This window comes from Podarcis cretensis (assembly GCF_951804945.1).
Source record: "Podarcis cretensis genome assembly, chromosome: 11".
In the NCBI taxonomy this organism is placed as follows: domain Eukaryota; kingdom Metazoa; phylum Chordata; class Lepidosauria; order Squamata; family Lacertidae; genus Podarcis; species Podarcis cretensis.
This window is the reverse complement of record NC_137180.1, coordinates 15840145-15857902: the sequence shown is the minus strand read 5'-3', so window position 1 is coordinate 15857902 and position 17758 is coordinate 15840145. Positions and strand designations below refer to the sequence as shown.

The 17758-nt window shown below is 43.5% G+C and overlaps 1 protein-coding gene across 1 annotated transcript in view; it reads right to left on the bottom strand.

Moving 5' to 3' along the window:
- The window catches only part of FBN2 (fibrillin 2), a 136950-nt gene that overhangs the window by 103306 nt on the left and 15886 nt on the right, over positions 1-17758 (bottom strand). The window contains exon 6 of the mRNA XM_079995931.1: positions 5964-6161. Within this exon, the coding sequence (XP_079852057.1) occupies positions 5964-6161 (198 nt within the window). The remainder of the gene's footprint in view (positions 1-5963; positions 6162-17758) is intronic.

Sequence of the window (17758 nt, the reverse complement as noted above, 5' to 3'; positions counted from 1 at the left end):
CGAAAGGGTTTTCCGTTTTGGAGGCGCTTTGCAAAACGAATTTCCCTATGGGCTTGCTTCGCAAGACGAAATGTCTTGCGAGTTCCTGCGGGTTTTTTCCCCCTTTCCCCCCTTTTCCTAAACCGCTAAGCCGCTTATCAGCTGATCCGCTAAAAGCCGCTAAACCGCTAATAGCGCTAATCCGCTAAGCTGTCAATGGGCTTGCTTCGCAAGAGGAAAAAACCGCTATACGAAGAGCCTCACGGAACGGATTAATTTCATCTTGCGAGGCGCCACTGTATTTACAGTGCCCTTTTACTGTAGATAAGGCAGGACTAACATCTGTTGTTGTTGAGTGTTTCTCTAATCTTACAATGTCTAACCAAATGTGTTCTTAGAGCAATGTTTCACATCAGGGTAGTCTCCGCTGGAATTGCTTCTCATCTGTTTTTAAGTTGATTATAAATGTGTACTAATTACTACAGAGATGTCAAATGGTCATCTCTTCCAGCTTGACCCGTCCCCCCAACAGGTACAAGAGAGGAAACCAAATGTTTGGTTTAAAGCATACCTTTCAACTTTAAAGCCCACTTTGCTGTTTATAGCTACATGCATAGTCGGGCTTTTTGCTTTTTGTATTGAAGAGCAGCTCTGCCATGCCACATCAGAAGCAGCCACTGAAACTAAGCGAAACTTCCACTGCAAAGCAAAATGCTCCTCAGCAGATAAAGTGATATCTGTCAGTATAACTTTCTCCTCCTCCAGTTATCTTGTGGCTAAAAAAAAAAGGGCATGTCTCTCCTTCCTTGGAGGTTTTTAAGCAGAGGTTGGATGGCCATCTGTCACGTTTGATCTAGTTGTAATCTAGACTAGGTGACCCCAGGGCCTCTTCCAACTCTACAATTCAATGTGTATATGTCTGTGTTCTCTAACTCTCTCTCTCCTTTCTTTCGTTCTCACACACCACTTGTATCCTGCCTCTCCAGAATGAAGTGCTCAAGAAAGCTAATCAAAAAACAATCCATCTAAAAAATTCCAATAGAATGCAAACAATCCAGTAATGCCTAAATCCAATAATATAGAATGTAAACAGCTAAGACTAAATGCCTGTCTAAATAAACAGGTCTTCAACAGGCAACTAAAACCTAACACAGCTAGGGGAAGATAGATCTCCCAAGGCAGGGAGGTTCCACATCTCAGAAGCTTTCCTACCAGATGTACCTCAGTTACAAGCAGGACATGTAGGAAGGCCTCTTTGTATGACCTCATAGATTGGGGAGGGTCATCAAATAAGTTTATCCTCCCTTCTGGTTACAAGGCAGCTCACAATCTAAACTCCTCTAAAAGCCACATGAAAACAAAACTCAAGCCAGCATCAGAGGCCAACAGCAGAACCATACACATCAGGGAAGGCCACAAGCCAACATGCAGAATCTCATTCAAGATCATCAGATTTCTTTAAACTTAGGAACATACATTTTTTGGAAGAAGCATGCAAAGCGAATCACACTTGCAAGGAAGATGGGCTTCTACCCTACACTTAAAACAGGGGGCCTATCAGAGTGATGGGCACAGGAAAGCTTGTGCAAAAGGGCCTGTGCAAATAAAGATCAGGATGCTGGCACAGTTCTAGAAGGAAGAGGAACAGCAAACAGTGGTACCCTTAGAACCCTTCTCCTAGTGAGGACGATGGCTTGGACATGGCAGTTGTTTGCTGCCACTATTTCCACGGTGCCATTGTTCTAAACAGGAAAAACAAACCCACGTAATCACTCAAAGTAAAAAGCAGAAGATATGAGTTACGTGCCATCAAGCACACCAAGCAAGAGAAAGAACAACTGAACATGGACTTGAAATCCATATTTTCGAATTAAAAGTCAGGAGGTGTACAACAACAGAATTCTCTCAGTTGTTCAGTTCAATGGCAAATTAGGAAAACTGATAATGGCCATCAAATAGTTCCATATAATACCTTTATGGGATTGTTCTGAGGATGCACAAAATGTGATTTCAAGTGCTTCTTTCATTTGGTTGGAAGACATAGCAATTTAATCTGGATCTCAAATAGGGAATCTTTTCTGATTATGACTTGAAAATGGGATTCTCCATTATCTTCCCTAAGGGTTGTGGGTTCAAGCCCCACATTGGGCGAAAGATTTCTGCATTGCAGGCAGGTGGACTAGATGATCCTCGTGGTCCCTTACAGCTCTATAACTCCACAATTCTATGGTCTGAATAAAGGCCACACATAATCAGTTCCTGTGTTTCTCTGTTAGTTAACAAAAGGAACACAGTACTGTGTGCAGGAAAGCAAATTCAATCCATGTTTGCAATTGGCCTTTGTGTCTGGCTTAATAAGAATTATGGATATTCAGCACTTTTCAGGATTTGTCCCTTCTCAAAAGTCTGATGTTATCTTTATGCCTTTGATATTTTGCTTCTCTCTGAAATGATTTGACAGTACAAGCTTCTCAGCAGCCAAGTTCCTAATTCATGTTGAGCGAAGCACATTCAGAATGCCATAAGAAGCAATTGTGAAATTACATAGTGTAAAAAAGAAAATGGTTGTTTTAAATGCGGATTGTTCACAGGCAAAATACCCACACTGTTTTCAATTTCCACAGTGTAATTCTGCAACAATGTCAACTGTTCATTGCACAGTTTAAGGATATTTGTCATGCTCAGTTAACCAGCAGCCAAAGCCGTGAAATGCCGAAAAACATTCTCAAGGGCACTGAAGCTACAGAGCCAAGTGAATCCTTGACATACTTCTAATCATTTCTCTCCATAAACTACAGGAGTCATAAGCATCAGAGAAAAGATACTCATATAGTGAGAATACCCTTGAAAACCTCCAGGCCTGACACACAGTCTGTAAACTTCCACCCATTTCCTATAAAATGCACTTCAAGCATTTTATTGACTACTTGTAATCGGTAAACTGCTATCTCCTGCCCCAACGGGGGGTGGGGAGCTACCTTCACATAGAGGAGTAGCAAGCTTTCCTGGGTCCCAGCAGAAAGGCTTTCCCGACCAGGAACCAGGACTGAGACTAACAGTTCCAGAATCCCCCAAGTCTTTCTTTCCTTTCCTATGAAGAAAATCCCTGGGCACACTCAGAGGCATTTTGGGAAATGGATGGGGAAAGTGTGAGGCTGCTTGGGGCTGCGCTTCTCTTTCCAGGCAGCCCATCCACTTCAGCGGACACCAAGGGAAGTGTCCAGAAGTGTCTTGGCAGCACACTGGGAACCCCAATCCTAGACGCAGGAAGGCCAAACAAACTCTTCTATGAGTTCTGACAGTGCGTGCTACCATTAAGGAAGGCTGGACAGAGCAAAAGATGCAGTGCTAAAACCTTTTAAAAACACCACATACTTTGCTTCCCACGGTCAGCTTCTTTCACACACTTTTGTATACATGAATAAAAAATTATCCAGCAGCACCTTAGAGATCAACTAAGTTTGTTCTGGGTATAAGGTGCTACTGGACAATTTTTTAATTTATTTCGACTGCGTCAGACCAACATGGCTACCTACCTGAATCTAGTTTTGTATACAGTTACACCTCTTGTGCATGCCAGAATATAAGTTTGCATACCTTCTCTCAAAAAATATACCAATTTTCCTGCATAAAAAATTGTAGTTTTGTAAAATAGTAGCAAACAGCGATGTGTGTATTTCATGTCTGTGTTTCAATGTCTTTGAGAGTGTTCTGCTGGTTCAAAGAACGCACGCGAAGCCTGAGGCCCATATGGCTGCATTACATAAAATAAAAGTTGTTTACACTGTTGTGTTCCCACTGCAAGATCTGCAAAGAAAGTTTTATTCACATTCATCCATGTCACTGCCTTCTGAGTCACATGAACAATTGTTCTGTTATTACACTATTTTCTTGGGTGCGAGGCCATGAACCCAATTCGTCTACCAGACCTATGGAAGTCTATTGAAACACTGTGTTTTTATTTCGCGGCCTAAGCCTATGACATTTTCAGTGAGACTTTCCCAATCTAGTGTCTCCCAGATATTTTTTGAACTACAACTCCCATGATTCATCATTGGCCATGCTGGTTAGGGCTGATGGGAGTTATATGCCAATGACATCCCGAGGGAACCAGGATGCAGAAGGCTGTTCTAAGGAGAAGGAAGGATATATTTACTACTTGTTACTACAGGAAGGGATGCGGGTGGCGCTGTGGGTTAAACCACAGAGCCTAGAACTTGCCGATCAGAAGGTCGGCGGTTCGAATCCCCACGACGGGGTGAGCTCCCGTTGCTTGGTACCTGTTCCTGCCAACCTAGCAGTTCAAAAGCACGTCAAAGTGCAAGTAAATAAATAGGTATCACTCTGGTGGGAAGGTAAACGGTGTTTCCGTGCACTGCTCTGGTTCGCCAGAAGCGGCTTAGTAATGCTGGCCACATGACCCGGAAGCTGTACGCTGGCTCCCTTGGCCAATAAAGCGAGATGAGCGCTGCAACCCCAGAGTCGGTCACGACTGGACCTAATGTCCAGGGGTCCCTTTACCTTTACTACAGGAAATTACTACTGGTTACTTTTTTTCTACTCGTTCCACATTAGATTCGATCCAGTGGAATAAAATTGGCACATATGTCTGACTGATGTAGAACGACCTATTGTTATATTAATTCACCTTAGAAAGCAAAAGATCACTGTATCAATCCACTGAGCATAAATTATGTCACTTACTCATTTTGTACAAGGACAAATATGCTGCTTTGTTAAGGCTGCCAATTTTAGAACCAGTCCCTATAATGAGGATTTCTACTTGACTCTCAGATTTTAGTGTCAGCCTCGTAATTGCATTAATTACATACTCAGTGCCTATAGGGACAAAAACCTTTGAAGTACATTTTCTTAATAACTATAATAACCCTCACAATTTTCAAGAAAATGTACTTTAAAGTTTGCCTGGCAAAGGCCGGGAGTAAAAATGGGACATTTCTCCTATATTTCACAATTCAGTATGTTATGAACAAGTTACAACTCTGGGGGTGGGGAGAAGGGGAGTTGCTCTCACCCCTTTCTAGGAAACCCCACATTTCACTTTGGGAACCACTTGTTCACTTGTTTTACCAAAATGCAGTTTGTTCAAAGGCGGCAGGGGCCTTGATTATATACAGGGGCAGCAACAGTCATCAAAGGAGAGCACCACTCAGGACATGGCAGCACTGCTGCAGACTTGGGTGGCATAGGGTAGGGCAGCAATGAGGTTAGGCCAGCAGGGCACACTAGCAGAAGTGCCAGATTGGGTGTCCAAACCACCCTGCTCTCTCTGCTGCCCTTACCTGCCCCCTCACTGTCCCATGGTGACAGCAGCTGCTGGGAGGCCAAGACTATTGTGGCTGCTCTCTCCACCAGCTGCTCCTGTGGAGGGGGAATTATAGACACTTAATAGACATGATATATACAGTGGAACCTTGCATCAGTTCTGTGTTACGGACGGGATCTGTTCCGGAGGCCCGTCCATAACACAGAACTGATGCAAGCTGAAGCGCCGCTTCTGCGCTTGCGCGAGCGGCGAAACCTGGAAGTAACTCGTTCTGGTACTTCCGGGTTGCCGCGGGACACAACACGAAAACACATAACCTGAAGCGGACGCAACATGAGGTATGACTGTATAATGGTTATCCCAAGAAAGGGAAAAGGCATCTATTGCAGTACATGAGGCTCTATCTCAATGAGTAAATGGAGTTGTTTTCACTCCTGTGTTTCATGCACAGTCTGTGGGTCTAATTCATTCTTCCACAAACACATTGGTTTCATTATTATGTCAATGCAGCCTAACAAATATCTTGACACTTACAGAAATGCTTTATATTTTGAATATACTCTCACTTTCTCTCTCTCTGTATATATATATATGAGAAAGGAGGGAAGTAACATCTGGCTTCAATCAATTGCTCAGATCTACTCTACAGTAGGAAAACATTTAAATTGCAGTAACTAACGTAATACAAATGGCTTACCTTGACATGCGCCAGTGCGGATGTTGGGGATGAAACCACGGCGGCATGGCTGAGGCTGAGCAGGGCACATCTCACAAGGGTGGCCCCATGCACGTCCAATGGTTGCGCAACAAAGCGTCTTCGTGCAAACAATGCCAGTCAGCTGGCCTTGACACATCTGGTTGCTGACCTGAGTGAAACAAGGGCCTGTTCTGTAATCTGGAAATTAAGAGGAAACATTTTAATGCCTGAGGAGTGCCTCCACCTCCACATCTATAAACAGAGCAACTTTTCAGTTTACTTCACTTATCTGATGCAGTAATATGTTCCGTTTGAAAGCTTGCAACACAACGAACCATTTTTTTCTCTGAAGGGCCATGGCATGTTGTGCCTTTTTAAAAATAAAAAACGAACAAATTCGCTATATCCCACTAGGGATTTAAATTCCTTGAACTCTTAGTGTACCTTGTCTATATTTTCAGTTAAAAGGAGGGATTGTTAAAGATATCTATCAAACACTATCCACAGATGGAATGACAGGGCAGGTGTCATGCAGCTTGCACAAATTTTGATCAGCGTGCTGCTTTGATATCATGACCTGGAAGGACACCAAGAAAATGGAAGAGAACCCAGTGAGGGTGTAGCCGCCAGGACAAGCTGAAGATGGGGAATGGGAGGCTGGGGCTGGGGAGGTCTCCTCAATGAACAGCAGAGGATGTTGAAGAGACAGCCAGCAGTTCACAGGGGCCAGAGGAAATAGACATGTCACCAGAACCAGAGGTGTCCCCTTCTCCATGAATGTGACAGGCTCTGAGGCTCCAGGAACAGTGGGGAATATACCTGAAGAGGCTGAGGTAGAGGACAGAACACAGCCCAGTTTACTAGTTGATCAGGTGAAGATTAGGTGACTTGTTAGGTCTGGGAGGTTTGTGGTCACTCAGCTTGATTAAGCTCAGAGCAGGTGATGATCACATGCTTTGTTAAGGAGAGAGATGGCCTCTTCTCCCTTGCAAATTGCCCTGATCAAAGGACAATTTGCACCTGGAGAGGGACAGGAGGAAAGGTGTGCTTAACTTTCCCCCAACCATGGGGAAAACTAGCTAACTAAAATTCTTTCTCTTTCACACACACACACACACACACTTTTACCCTGCCAGCGTTCTCAACATGTGCCAATTTAAAAAATGTGGGTTCGGGACACCCTGATGCTACAGTAAAGGCAACTGCTGGGGAAGATTCATGGGAAAACAACTGGCACACTTTCTTGCCCATTCTCCAGCACTAATTATTCCTTCCCAAAGGTGCCTTGCAATGAAGAAAGGAGTGCAACAATGCCATTACACACAGCTATAATGCAACAAAGCCAAAAATTGCCCCTTCATTTCAGCAAAAGAAATGGAGAGCCTGCAGGTTACATTAAAGTTTTGTATTCGGTCGCTTAATGTCCAAGCCTCTTGCAATATAGGCCACTATAAAAAAACCTGTATTGTATAACAAAACACCACCTTTATCCAGAGAACACAGAGCAGTTTAAAGTATAAAATACAAAATACATGATAACACCACCCCCTCCGGCCCAATAACCCCACCGCAGCACCCAAAGGCTTGCATGATAGACAAGACATGGTGAATAATGATGCTGAAACCAGCAACAGACAAGCCCTGGTTGAAATACATAAAATTTCTTTATGTATCAACAAGTCAGAGAGGATTCAATGAACTGTTTGGAAAACAGGTCGTACAAGGACAGGCTAAATGTCTAAGGAAAAAATGAATATAGCTAAGATTCAAATAAAAGTACCATCCTAAATATATCAAATAAGAGTATGCATTTCTTTACCTGGGTAACTAAAGGAGGGGTTTTAAAAGCTGGTTTCAAATGTAGCAAATTTATGCCCAGACTGGAAAAGGTTCCTTATAAAAACAGATGCCCATGCTCTTGCAGCTTTCCATCTGGATTCTGCCCCCACACCAGGATTCGATTTAGTTCAGTGTGGCATAGTACCCCTGCTACAAACCTTTTGGTGAGATGCTTGATCTCCCTACTGGAATCGTATTCATGCTGGCACAGGGACAGCCAACATGCTTGTGTAGCTTGCGATTTTGTACCGCAATGGTGAGCAAAGATGGGACATTATCACAAGGCTGTCGGCCTGTTTTGCATGTTCATGATATCTGCCCAATTGCAGTGTTTGTATCAGTCTGAATAACTTTTGCTTTGTTCCGCACGCTGCAGCCTATGTCTGGAGAGGCCCACTACTAAATGTTGGAAGTCCACCAGGGATTCTTATTACATCTTTATTCTATGCTCTGAGAGTCAGAATAGCTTCTTTCATACAGAAGAACAAACTGAGTATGTAAAAGTTGAAGGAACCGCCGCCCCTAACTTCTGGACTTTAAGCAGAAATCAGTAGTTACTTTGTTTTGTTTGGGCTATACACCCTGCTCATCTTCCTCCTATCGCAATTATTTCACTAATTACAGAGCAATTCAAAGCCCCCTTGCGATGGATGTGTAGGTGTATGTTGGATTGACCCTAGGTGTCCCTCTGTCTTTTCCGCCAGCCTCCCCCTGCCCACTACCTGCAAAGTAGTGCCAATGCCACTCTGCTAGAGCAGAGCACCTTCATGAAGCCAGGCAAAGTTCTGCCAACAGGATCTCTACTGGGTGGCAGCCAGCAAAAAGTACAGTAGCAGGGCTTTCCCGGAAGAAGCTGATCAGGGCTGAGATCTGTTAGATTCTAAGCCTGCCCCACTGCCATCATATAATGGAATTGGCACTGCCTGCCTTCTGCCCTGGCTTTTGGAATGGCAAAGCTGCAGTGGTAGTTCCATCACGCCATTAAGGTACTGCTGAGCTGGGAGGGAGTATGAGAGCCAGTGTGGTGTAGTGGTTGAGAGCAGTAGTCTCGTAATCTGGGGAACCGGGTTCGCGTCTCCGCTCCTCCACCTGCAGCTGCTGGGTGACCTTGGGCCAGTCACACTTCTCTGAAGTCTCTCAGCCCCACTCACCTCACAGAGTGTTTGTTGTTGGGGAGGAAGGGAAGGGAGAATGTTAGCCGCTTTGAGACTCCTTCGGGTAGTGATAAAGCAGGATATCAAATCCAAGCTTTTCTTCTCTTCTTTGCAGTGGTTCCCAAACTTGGGACTCCATCTGTTTTTGGACTTCAGTTCCCATCATCCCTGACCACTGGTCTTGCTAAGCTAGGGGTGATGGGGCCTGTAGTCCAAAAACAGCTGGGGACCCAAGCTTGGGAAACCATGGTTTTTAAAGGAAGACTTGCATCAGCCAATGCCTATAGGATTTTAAATATTTTCATGCCACTTTTCCTTTGGGATGCTCAAAGACGTTTACATGAAGTTCAGTAGGAGATTGTCCATCAACTTGGCTCTCTGGGCTGTAACAAAAGTATCCATATCACACTATGATCAAACCATGCTATGGATCAGCTCTACTCTAAGGGACAACCACTTTCTAAGGAATGCCTGATACTACAGTGGGATGCTTTTAATTTTCCTTTTAGAACTACCTTCCAAGTCATTAATTTCTATGTTAAGGCTGAGGGATTTCACAAGTCCCAACACATGGTGATGTATTCATGATGGTATCCTGGACACGTCACAAGTGTATCAGGCCTACAAGTCCACAATTACATGGATCTGAAATATTTCCGTAGACACATATCCCCGGTGGCATTTCAAACCAACCTATGCAAGGCTGATAAAATGATTTATTGCCATGGTGCATAGGAAAAACAACCTGGCACATTGCTGAAGGCATTCCACGCTTAGGCTGACGACACTTTTTTCCCTTACACCTAATTAAATTAAACGTAAAATTAACATAAACAAAAATTAACTTCATATTTTCCTTGCGCGCAGACAAGTGTCATGTTAGGAGTTTCACAATTTGTTTTTGCCCCGCTGTTGCTATGGGAACAATTCTATCAAAAGGCACTGATGGAACACATGTTACAAATTATAGTTTGCTTAGCAAATCTTATGCCTTGATGAGAGTAGGTAACCTACTTTTCACATGTAGTGGCTACGTTTTTCTCTGTCTCTGAAAACCGTCATCTCCAGGAATGGAATGACTTAGGACATGGAGAATGACAAAATGGCTATAATAAAACAATTATCCATCTCTCTGTATGTACACACATATATTTACGCCTACCTTATGGTACTGTTTCAGCATCTTTCATTTGTATTTTAAAACAACAGCCAGATCCTAAGACTGGATGTAACAAAAGTTACATCAATGCAATGTCACAAAACTTACGCTAAGCTCCAAAATACACAAGCTAGGAAATAAGCCTCATTGAGCACAATTGAATTAACTTCTGAGTAAACCCAAATAAGATTGTGCTGCAGATCTTATATCAGCAATGTTAGGCTAGCATGGCACTAATGCAAATATTTGGGATCAGCAGATAAAAGCATTTCCATAGTTTGTTCACCCCCACAAGACCCCCTTCCATTCTTAGGCTCCGCACAATTATAATCCCATGCACCGGGAGAGCAAGGCTAGCACTCAAGCATTGCTCAGACGGCTTGCAACAATGAATAATTACAACAGAATAAAATATACTAAAATACCAAAAAAGAATTCAAGAAAAATACATAAACTACACAAAATTTAAAAACCATTTTAAAGCAGAGCTAGAGATCATGAGTAAAAAGTGCCCATGCTTCATGGGGTAAGATGGTGCAGCCACTGAAAAGGTCCCAGCTTTTGGCGTCATCAACCATGCCTCTACTTTAGGTGGGGCAAGAGATGGGTTTCCATTCTAGGTAGGGGACAGAGAGCCCAATACTTAATGAAGCAATCATAGTATCACTTAAGCAAACACCCTGATTTAGCCCTCATTCCACTCACCCACAAATCAGACTTTTATAGGGTTCAAGTAAATCATGCCTTTGTGTTCCCAAGTACGTGTTTCATTTCTGTACATAATTCTTCAAAATATAAGCATCTGCCAATATGCTTTATGTTCTGGCCTACTGTTGTACAAAACAGACTATTAAAACGTCAAACTGTGCAGAAGCTGCAAATAAATACATTAATGATCATCTCAGACATTTTATTCCAATAGTTTAATGGTCATTAATGAAAAACCTATTCTTTTTAAAATAATGCATCACAGCCAAAACAAAGAGGTTGCCATGAGGCTTTAGCTGTTTACATTAGATAGTCATGTACTGATTTAGACAAGATAAAAATAAAAAGCATTTTTACAATGTTATCTAGCAAGCTGGGAATAATACAGTGCATGTGGGAAATGAGAGCCAGTCTCTTCAGTTGGGGGAGGATAATAAAAGTGGTCATTTTCCCTAGAAAATTAACTATGCTTAGAATAAGATAAGTCTCACAAATGAAAGATCAAATGCTTTTCTGCAATCCTCTACTCAAATCATGCTGGGACTGATGTATGCTACCACTGCACCATTTCATATTTTCTAATTGTGTGCTTTCTCTTCCATCTAGGCTGAGTAGATATGGAATTTGACAGGCGTTCCACTGCCATAGTAGCAGAACATCTCTGAATCCAGGGTTAAGATTGCTAACTTAATCTAGCTGCTCCCAATACTCACTGGGAGTGGCCGCCGAGACCATATAACACCAGTCCTGAAAGACCTACATCGGCTCCCAGTACGTTTCTGAGCACAATTCAAAGTGTTGGTGCTGACCTTTCAAGCCCTAAACGGCCTCGGCCCAGTATACCTGAAGGAGTATCTCCACCTCCATCGTTCAGCCCGGACACTGAGATCCAGCGCTAAGGGTCTTCTGGTGGTTCCCTCACTGCAAGAAGTGAGGTTACAGGGAACCAGGCAGAGGGCCTTCTCGGCAGTGGCACCTGCCATGTGGAACACCCTCCCTTCAGATGTTAAGGAAATAAACAACTACCTGACTTTTAAAAGACATCTAAAGGCAGCTCTGTTTAGAGAAGTTTTTAATGTTTAATGCTGTATTGTGTTTTTTAATATTGTGTTGGAAGCCACCCAGAGTGGCTGGGGAAACAGAGTAATAATAATAGTAATAATTGCTTGAGCTCCCACATACAAGCTAAGTAGCAACCTTGACTTCACTTCAATGCTTGTGTAAAACAAAGAACATAGGAAGCTGCCTTAAGAGAAGTCAGATCACTGATCCATCTAGGTTGGTATTGTCTGCACTGATGGGCAGCAGCCCTCCAGACTGGGGACATTCAAAGCCCTACTGGAGATGCCAGAAACTGAACCTTGGATGTTGTGTCAGCCCTCCCCCTTCATCCCTTCAGTTCTGGAGAAGGTGCTTTGAAAGCAAAACAACCCAGGTTCAATTCCCCTGTCTGAAATGCTGAAGAGCTGCTGCCAACCAGTGTAGGAAACAGTGAGGCAGGTGGACCAACAGGAGCAACCAGTGTGAGGGGGGGGTAGCAATAGAAACCACACTCCAACACAGGCTTTGCACACAGAGGAACTGCAGAGGCAGCAAGTAACAAAAAACACTTAATAATAATAATAACAACAGATTTTATTTATACCCCGCCTTCCCCAGCCAAGACAGGGCGGCTAACAAGCAATACTAAAAACAAGTTGAATGAATACAACTTAAAAACAAGATTAAAATACAACATTGAAACATTAAAATGCAGCCTCATCACAGGAGGAGAAAGGAAAAAAGAAAGGGGGGGTGTCAAATTGAATCCAAGCCAAAGGCCAGGCGGAACAACTCTGTCTTACAGGCCCTGTGGAAAGAAATCAAATCCTGCAGGGCCCTGGTCTCATGAGGCAGAGCGTTCCACCAGGCTGGAGCCAGAGTTGAAAAAGCCCTGGCTCTGGTTGAGGCTAATCTAACTTCCTTGGGGCCCGGGACCTCTAGGGTGTTGTTATTTATGGACCTTAAGGTCCTCCATGAGGCATACCAGGAGAGGCGGTCCCGTAGGTATGAGGGTCCTAAGCCGTGAAGGGCTTTAAAGGTCAAAACCAGCACCTTAAATCTGACCCTGTACTCCACCAGGAGCCAGTGCAGCTGGAAAAGCACTGGGTGAATATGCTCCCATAGCAGAGACCCCGTGAGGAGCCTTGCTGCTGCATTCTGCACCCGCTGGAGTTTCTGGGACAGCTTCAAGGGCAGCCCCGTTTAGAGCGAATTACAGTAGTCAAGCCTGGAGGTGACTATCGCATGGATCACTGTGGCCAGGTCGGGGCGGGAAAGGTAAGGGACCAGCTGCTTAATGCGGCAAAGGTGGAGAAATGTCGCCTTGGCTGTTGCTGTAACCTGCACCTCCATGGAAAGGGAGGCATCACGGATTACACCCAAACTTGTAACGGAAGGCAATGGCACTAATTGGGGCCCCGCAATTGAGCAGTGCAGCAGTAGAGGAAAATCTTGAAGGGCTGGGGTTTGGTTTTGTTTTCAAAACAAGTACACTACAAATGCACAAAGGAAATTAAAAACATAATTTTTTTTGCCTTACTACTTATGGGCATAGCCTTCATACACAGCAGTTATTAAGGAGAATTTAAATATGGATATTAAAATGGATCCTACAATGCACCGTTTGAATAGAGCAATCAGTCAGTAATAGCAGGGCAGTCAAATGGAATATTGGATTCATACAGGATAAGCCGTAACAGCATTTCAGGCTTGCAGTCCGTTCCAGCACAGAAGAGAGTTATTTCCCATAAAAACAAGGCATTCCCAACCTATGCATGTCAGATTTTTAGACTGGAAAATTTCTCTCTCATTATTACTTTTGATTATTTTCAGATGTTTTTTGGTTTAGAGGGAAGCCTTTCCCCCAACTTTCCATGTACTGCTTTCATTGTGCTAGCTGGTCATTGCTAGTGCAAACAGACAAGCGGGATCGCCACAGGTGGCACAGCAACTATGGCACACAGCCAGCAGCTGCAGCCAAGCCACTTCCCAAACTGGGAGGGAAGATAATGGACTTTCCCCAAACTGGGAGGGAAAGGTAACCCAGAAAAGGAGGAGAATGGAGGATAAAAATCAACGCCAAAGCAAACAAAGAACAGACTTGTTTCTTCTCAGGGATAGTTTATATGGAAGGCAAGATGCTCGGAAGCCTCTGTGTACATAGAAAGCTACTGGGAAAGAGATGCTGTATTCAGCTCCAAATAAAGTGTGCAGTTCCAGTGCAACACCAGGCAAATGCACCACCACAAACCTAGCCACAGAATGACCACTGCCCACATTAAATGGGGGGCACCCTTTGCATGGTCGCGGGCAGCCCACTGTACCCTATGCGGCACCATTAACACAGGCTTGGCTTCGCCTTCCCCAGGTGGGATACCTGGAGGTCTCCGCCTACCTTAGCCAGTTGCTTAATTCCGCCTGGGGAGGCGTTGCCAAGGTGATCAGGCCAGGTAGGGGGAGGGACCACCCTGCCCACCCAATAGGGGGAGGATCTTACCTGGGAATCATCAGTTGGCTCCAGAGCTTCTCCCACCCTACCCACCCTCGTTAAGACTTCTTCTGCAGGTTAACCTTTTCTCCACAGGTACGCGGGCGCTGCTACGTCAAGGTCACTGTTGAAGGGTCGGAAAGGAATTCTCCTGCATTGGCAGGTTTGCCTTTGCCATAGCAAAACGTCACAACTTTGGCGGTATCAGGCCTTAGGCGGAATCCTTTAGTCTATCTTCCCTAAACTGGGGGTGGGCGTGTAGCGGTGACTCACACCACCCTTCTCTTTGCGGCAGTGATACCAGGGTTCCCCATTAAAGGGATGGGAGGCTTTGGCCGTACGCCAAGAGATTGTCATTGCTCTCCCCTGCGACGGCGACATAACGGAGGCGGGCTCTCTCTGCTTGAACATATGTTCTCCAGAGCCAGCCCACCCCCCCATCCCCACACACACTCTGGATAACCCTGATGTTCCCCAGTTCCACGGCAAGGAACTGGGAGGGATAAACACCCAATGCCTGAGCCAAGGTCTACCCACATCTGAAACATAATAAAGTTGTGACCAATTTTAATCCCATAGCACATTGTCTTGAGTCATTATTCCACACGGGGGCAGCCCAGGGTTTGGGGGGACTCTGCCTGTCCATGCAATGGCAATAAGAATCCCTCTAAATCTCCCCAGAAGGGCATGCAGCTGTACAAGCCCCCCGAGGCCCAAGCAGCACACTCAGTTTGTACCTGGTACCCCCAGAGTTGTCTTGTGGCAACATAGGCAATTGCAAGATCTGTTAGTCTTTGTAAAGGTAAAGGTAAAGGTACCCCTGCCTGTACGGGCCAGTCTTGCCAGACTCTGGGGTTGGTGCGCCCATCTCACTCAAGAGGCCGGGGGCCAGCGCTGTCCGGAGACACTTCCGGGTCACGTGGCCAGCGTGACATCGCTGCTCTGGCCAGAGCCAGAGCTGCACACGGAAACGCCGTTTACCTTCCCGCTAGTAAGCGGTCCCTATTTATCTACTTGCACCCAGGGGTGCTTTCGAACTGCTAGGTTGGCAGGCGCTGGGACCGAACGACGGGAGCGCACCCCGCCGCAGGGATTCGAACCGCCGACCTTTCGATCGGCAAGCCCTAGGCGTTGAGGCTTTTACCCACAGCGCCACCTGCGTTCCCGTTAGTCTTTGAGGTGCCACAAATTGCTTAATTGTTTTGGTCAAGATGGGCTGGTTTTGTTGGTTTTTGGAATATGAGGTATGGAAATGTTAAGGCTCAAAAGAAACCTGTTTCTGTAAAAAATAAAATAAAAAAAATTATGAAGATATAAAAAGTTGCCTTGATGCTTTTTTAAGCTGTCCTGCCAATGAAGAACTAGATATACGTCATTTAAATAATGAAATGCAAGTTATCATAATATGAAAATGGCCATAAATGCACAAAAGTAGCACAATGGCATATTATGTTGCAACTAGGAGTGAGGGAGAAAGTCTGTTCACACATAAAGATGAATCTACCTAATTTGCATTTCCTGAAACCACCGGTATATGAGAACTAAAACGCAGGCATGATGTCAAATCCACACTTTGAATGTTGCAATGCAGTTCTCCAACCAAGTAATCTGTACAAAAATGCATATGCTAAGTAAAGTTTTCATAACGATGCATGTCTTAGTGAAAATAATGTACAAAAATGCATTATACTAAGGAAAACTGCACTAAAATGTACAGATTATGAGAAATTCACAGTAAAATGCTGGTGAATTTTCATAAGGGGAAAAAAATCACAAATTGATTTAGCAATGTGGTGATCTGAACTTATGACTGGAAAAGAGAGAAACAGATACTGAAATTGACAAGATTTTCTCATCCCTAGTTGTAACCTGGAAAGTTCTATCCTTATCTCTTTGTAGGCTGTGTATAATGCTGAGGTGCCTCCTTGTAATTATTTACTTTTCTTTTAGGCACATATACACACACACATATAAGAAAAGAATGTAACAATGTAATTACGACTATTTACCTATCCTAGCCAACTTTAAATATGCTACTGGATAGATAGACAGACAGATAGATATAATACAGATGTGAATATATACATTCCAGTAAATACTGCTGAATAAATAGTATTATGTACTATAGTGTTATGTGCTGCAAGAATCTTTAAAGCATGAATTTACTTCTAACATAATTAAAAACTTTTTACTTTTTATATAATTTAAGCATAAATTCATCTCACAACTTTTGAAAATTTTCATGACTATTACAATCCTTCTCTATGCTCCAAATTCAAGTCTAAAACTATTATTATTATTATTATTATTATTATTATTATTAAGATATCCAAAGCATACAAAATATTATTAAGCCAAAATAGCAGTGTTTGCCTGCTTGCACAATGGAAATCCACTTTGCAGAGTTAGACTTCTGGTTTCTCTTAACCCTGCTCAGCCTCATGCTTACCTTCAAAATTTGGCCCAGAAGGTTCTCCAAGCCACTGAAGCAAATTTTGGAGGGATAAAGATGCCTGCTCATGTTAGAGCTCACCCATAATTCACAGTACAGTAATACGGATCTTGGTCTTTATTTGTTTGGTTATCATTATATCATCTAGTCAAAAGGGTTGAATAGCTCTCCCAATTTTTTTTTGGGGGGGGGGGGCTAAAGATGGAAGAATTAATCAAAAAACGCCTTCTCCCTTTTGCTAGCCTTATATGAATGGGAGGGGCCCTTCCCTTCACTGATGGTTATTTTATTATTCTGGTAAATATCAGTTGTATCTGATCAAGTCATATTCAGAAGAGCCCCTCTGAAAACAATGGGCTTGTTAAAAAATTACTATCTTGAAACCACTGATTCCTGAAGGAGCGTCTCCACCCCCATCATTCTGCCTGGACACTAAGGTCCAGCGCTGAGGGCCTTCTGGCAGTTCCCTCGCTGTGAGTAGCAAAGCTACATGGAACCAAGCAGAGGGCCTTCTCGGTAGTGGCGCCCTCCCTGTGGAACACCCTCCCACCAGATGTCAAAGAGAACAACAACTACCAGACTTTTAGAAGACATCTGAAGGCAGCCCTGTTTAGGGAAGCTTTTAATGTTTAATAGGTTATTGTATTTTAGTGTTCTGTTGGAAGCCGCCCAGAATGGCTGGGGAAACCCAGCCAGATGGACGGGGTATAAATAATATATTATTATTATTATTATTATTATTATTATTATTATTATTATTATTTCAATGGGTTTATTCTGGGTATGAATTATCTGCCCTTGGACTTTATGGTAATACATGTGTAAAAAATCTAATTACTAAATATAATAAAATACCACCCTCAAAAAAAAAAAACCCAACATTTTTATTAATTCATATGACTACTGAAATTCACACGATCTTCATAAAATTCATATTGCATAGGGAAAAAAATA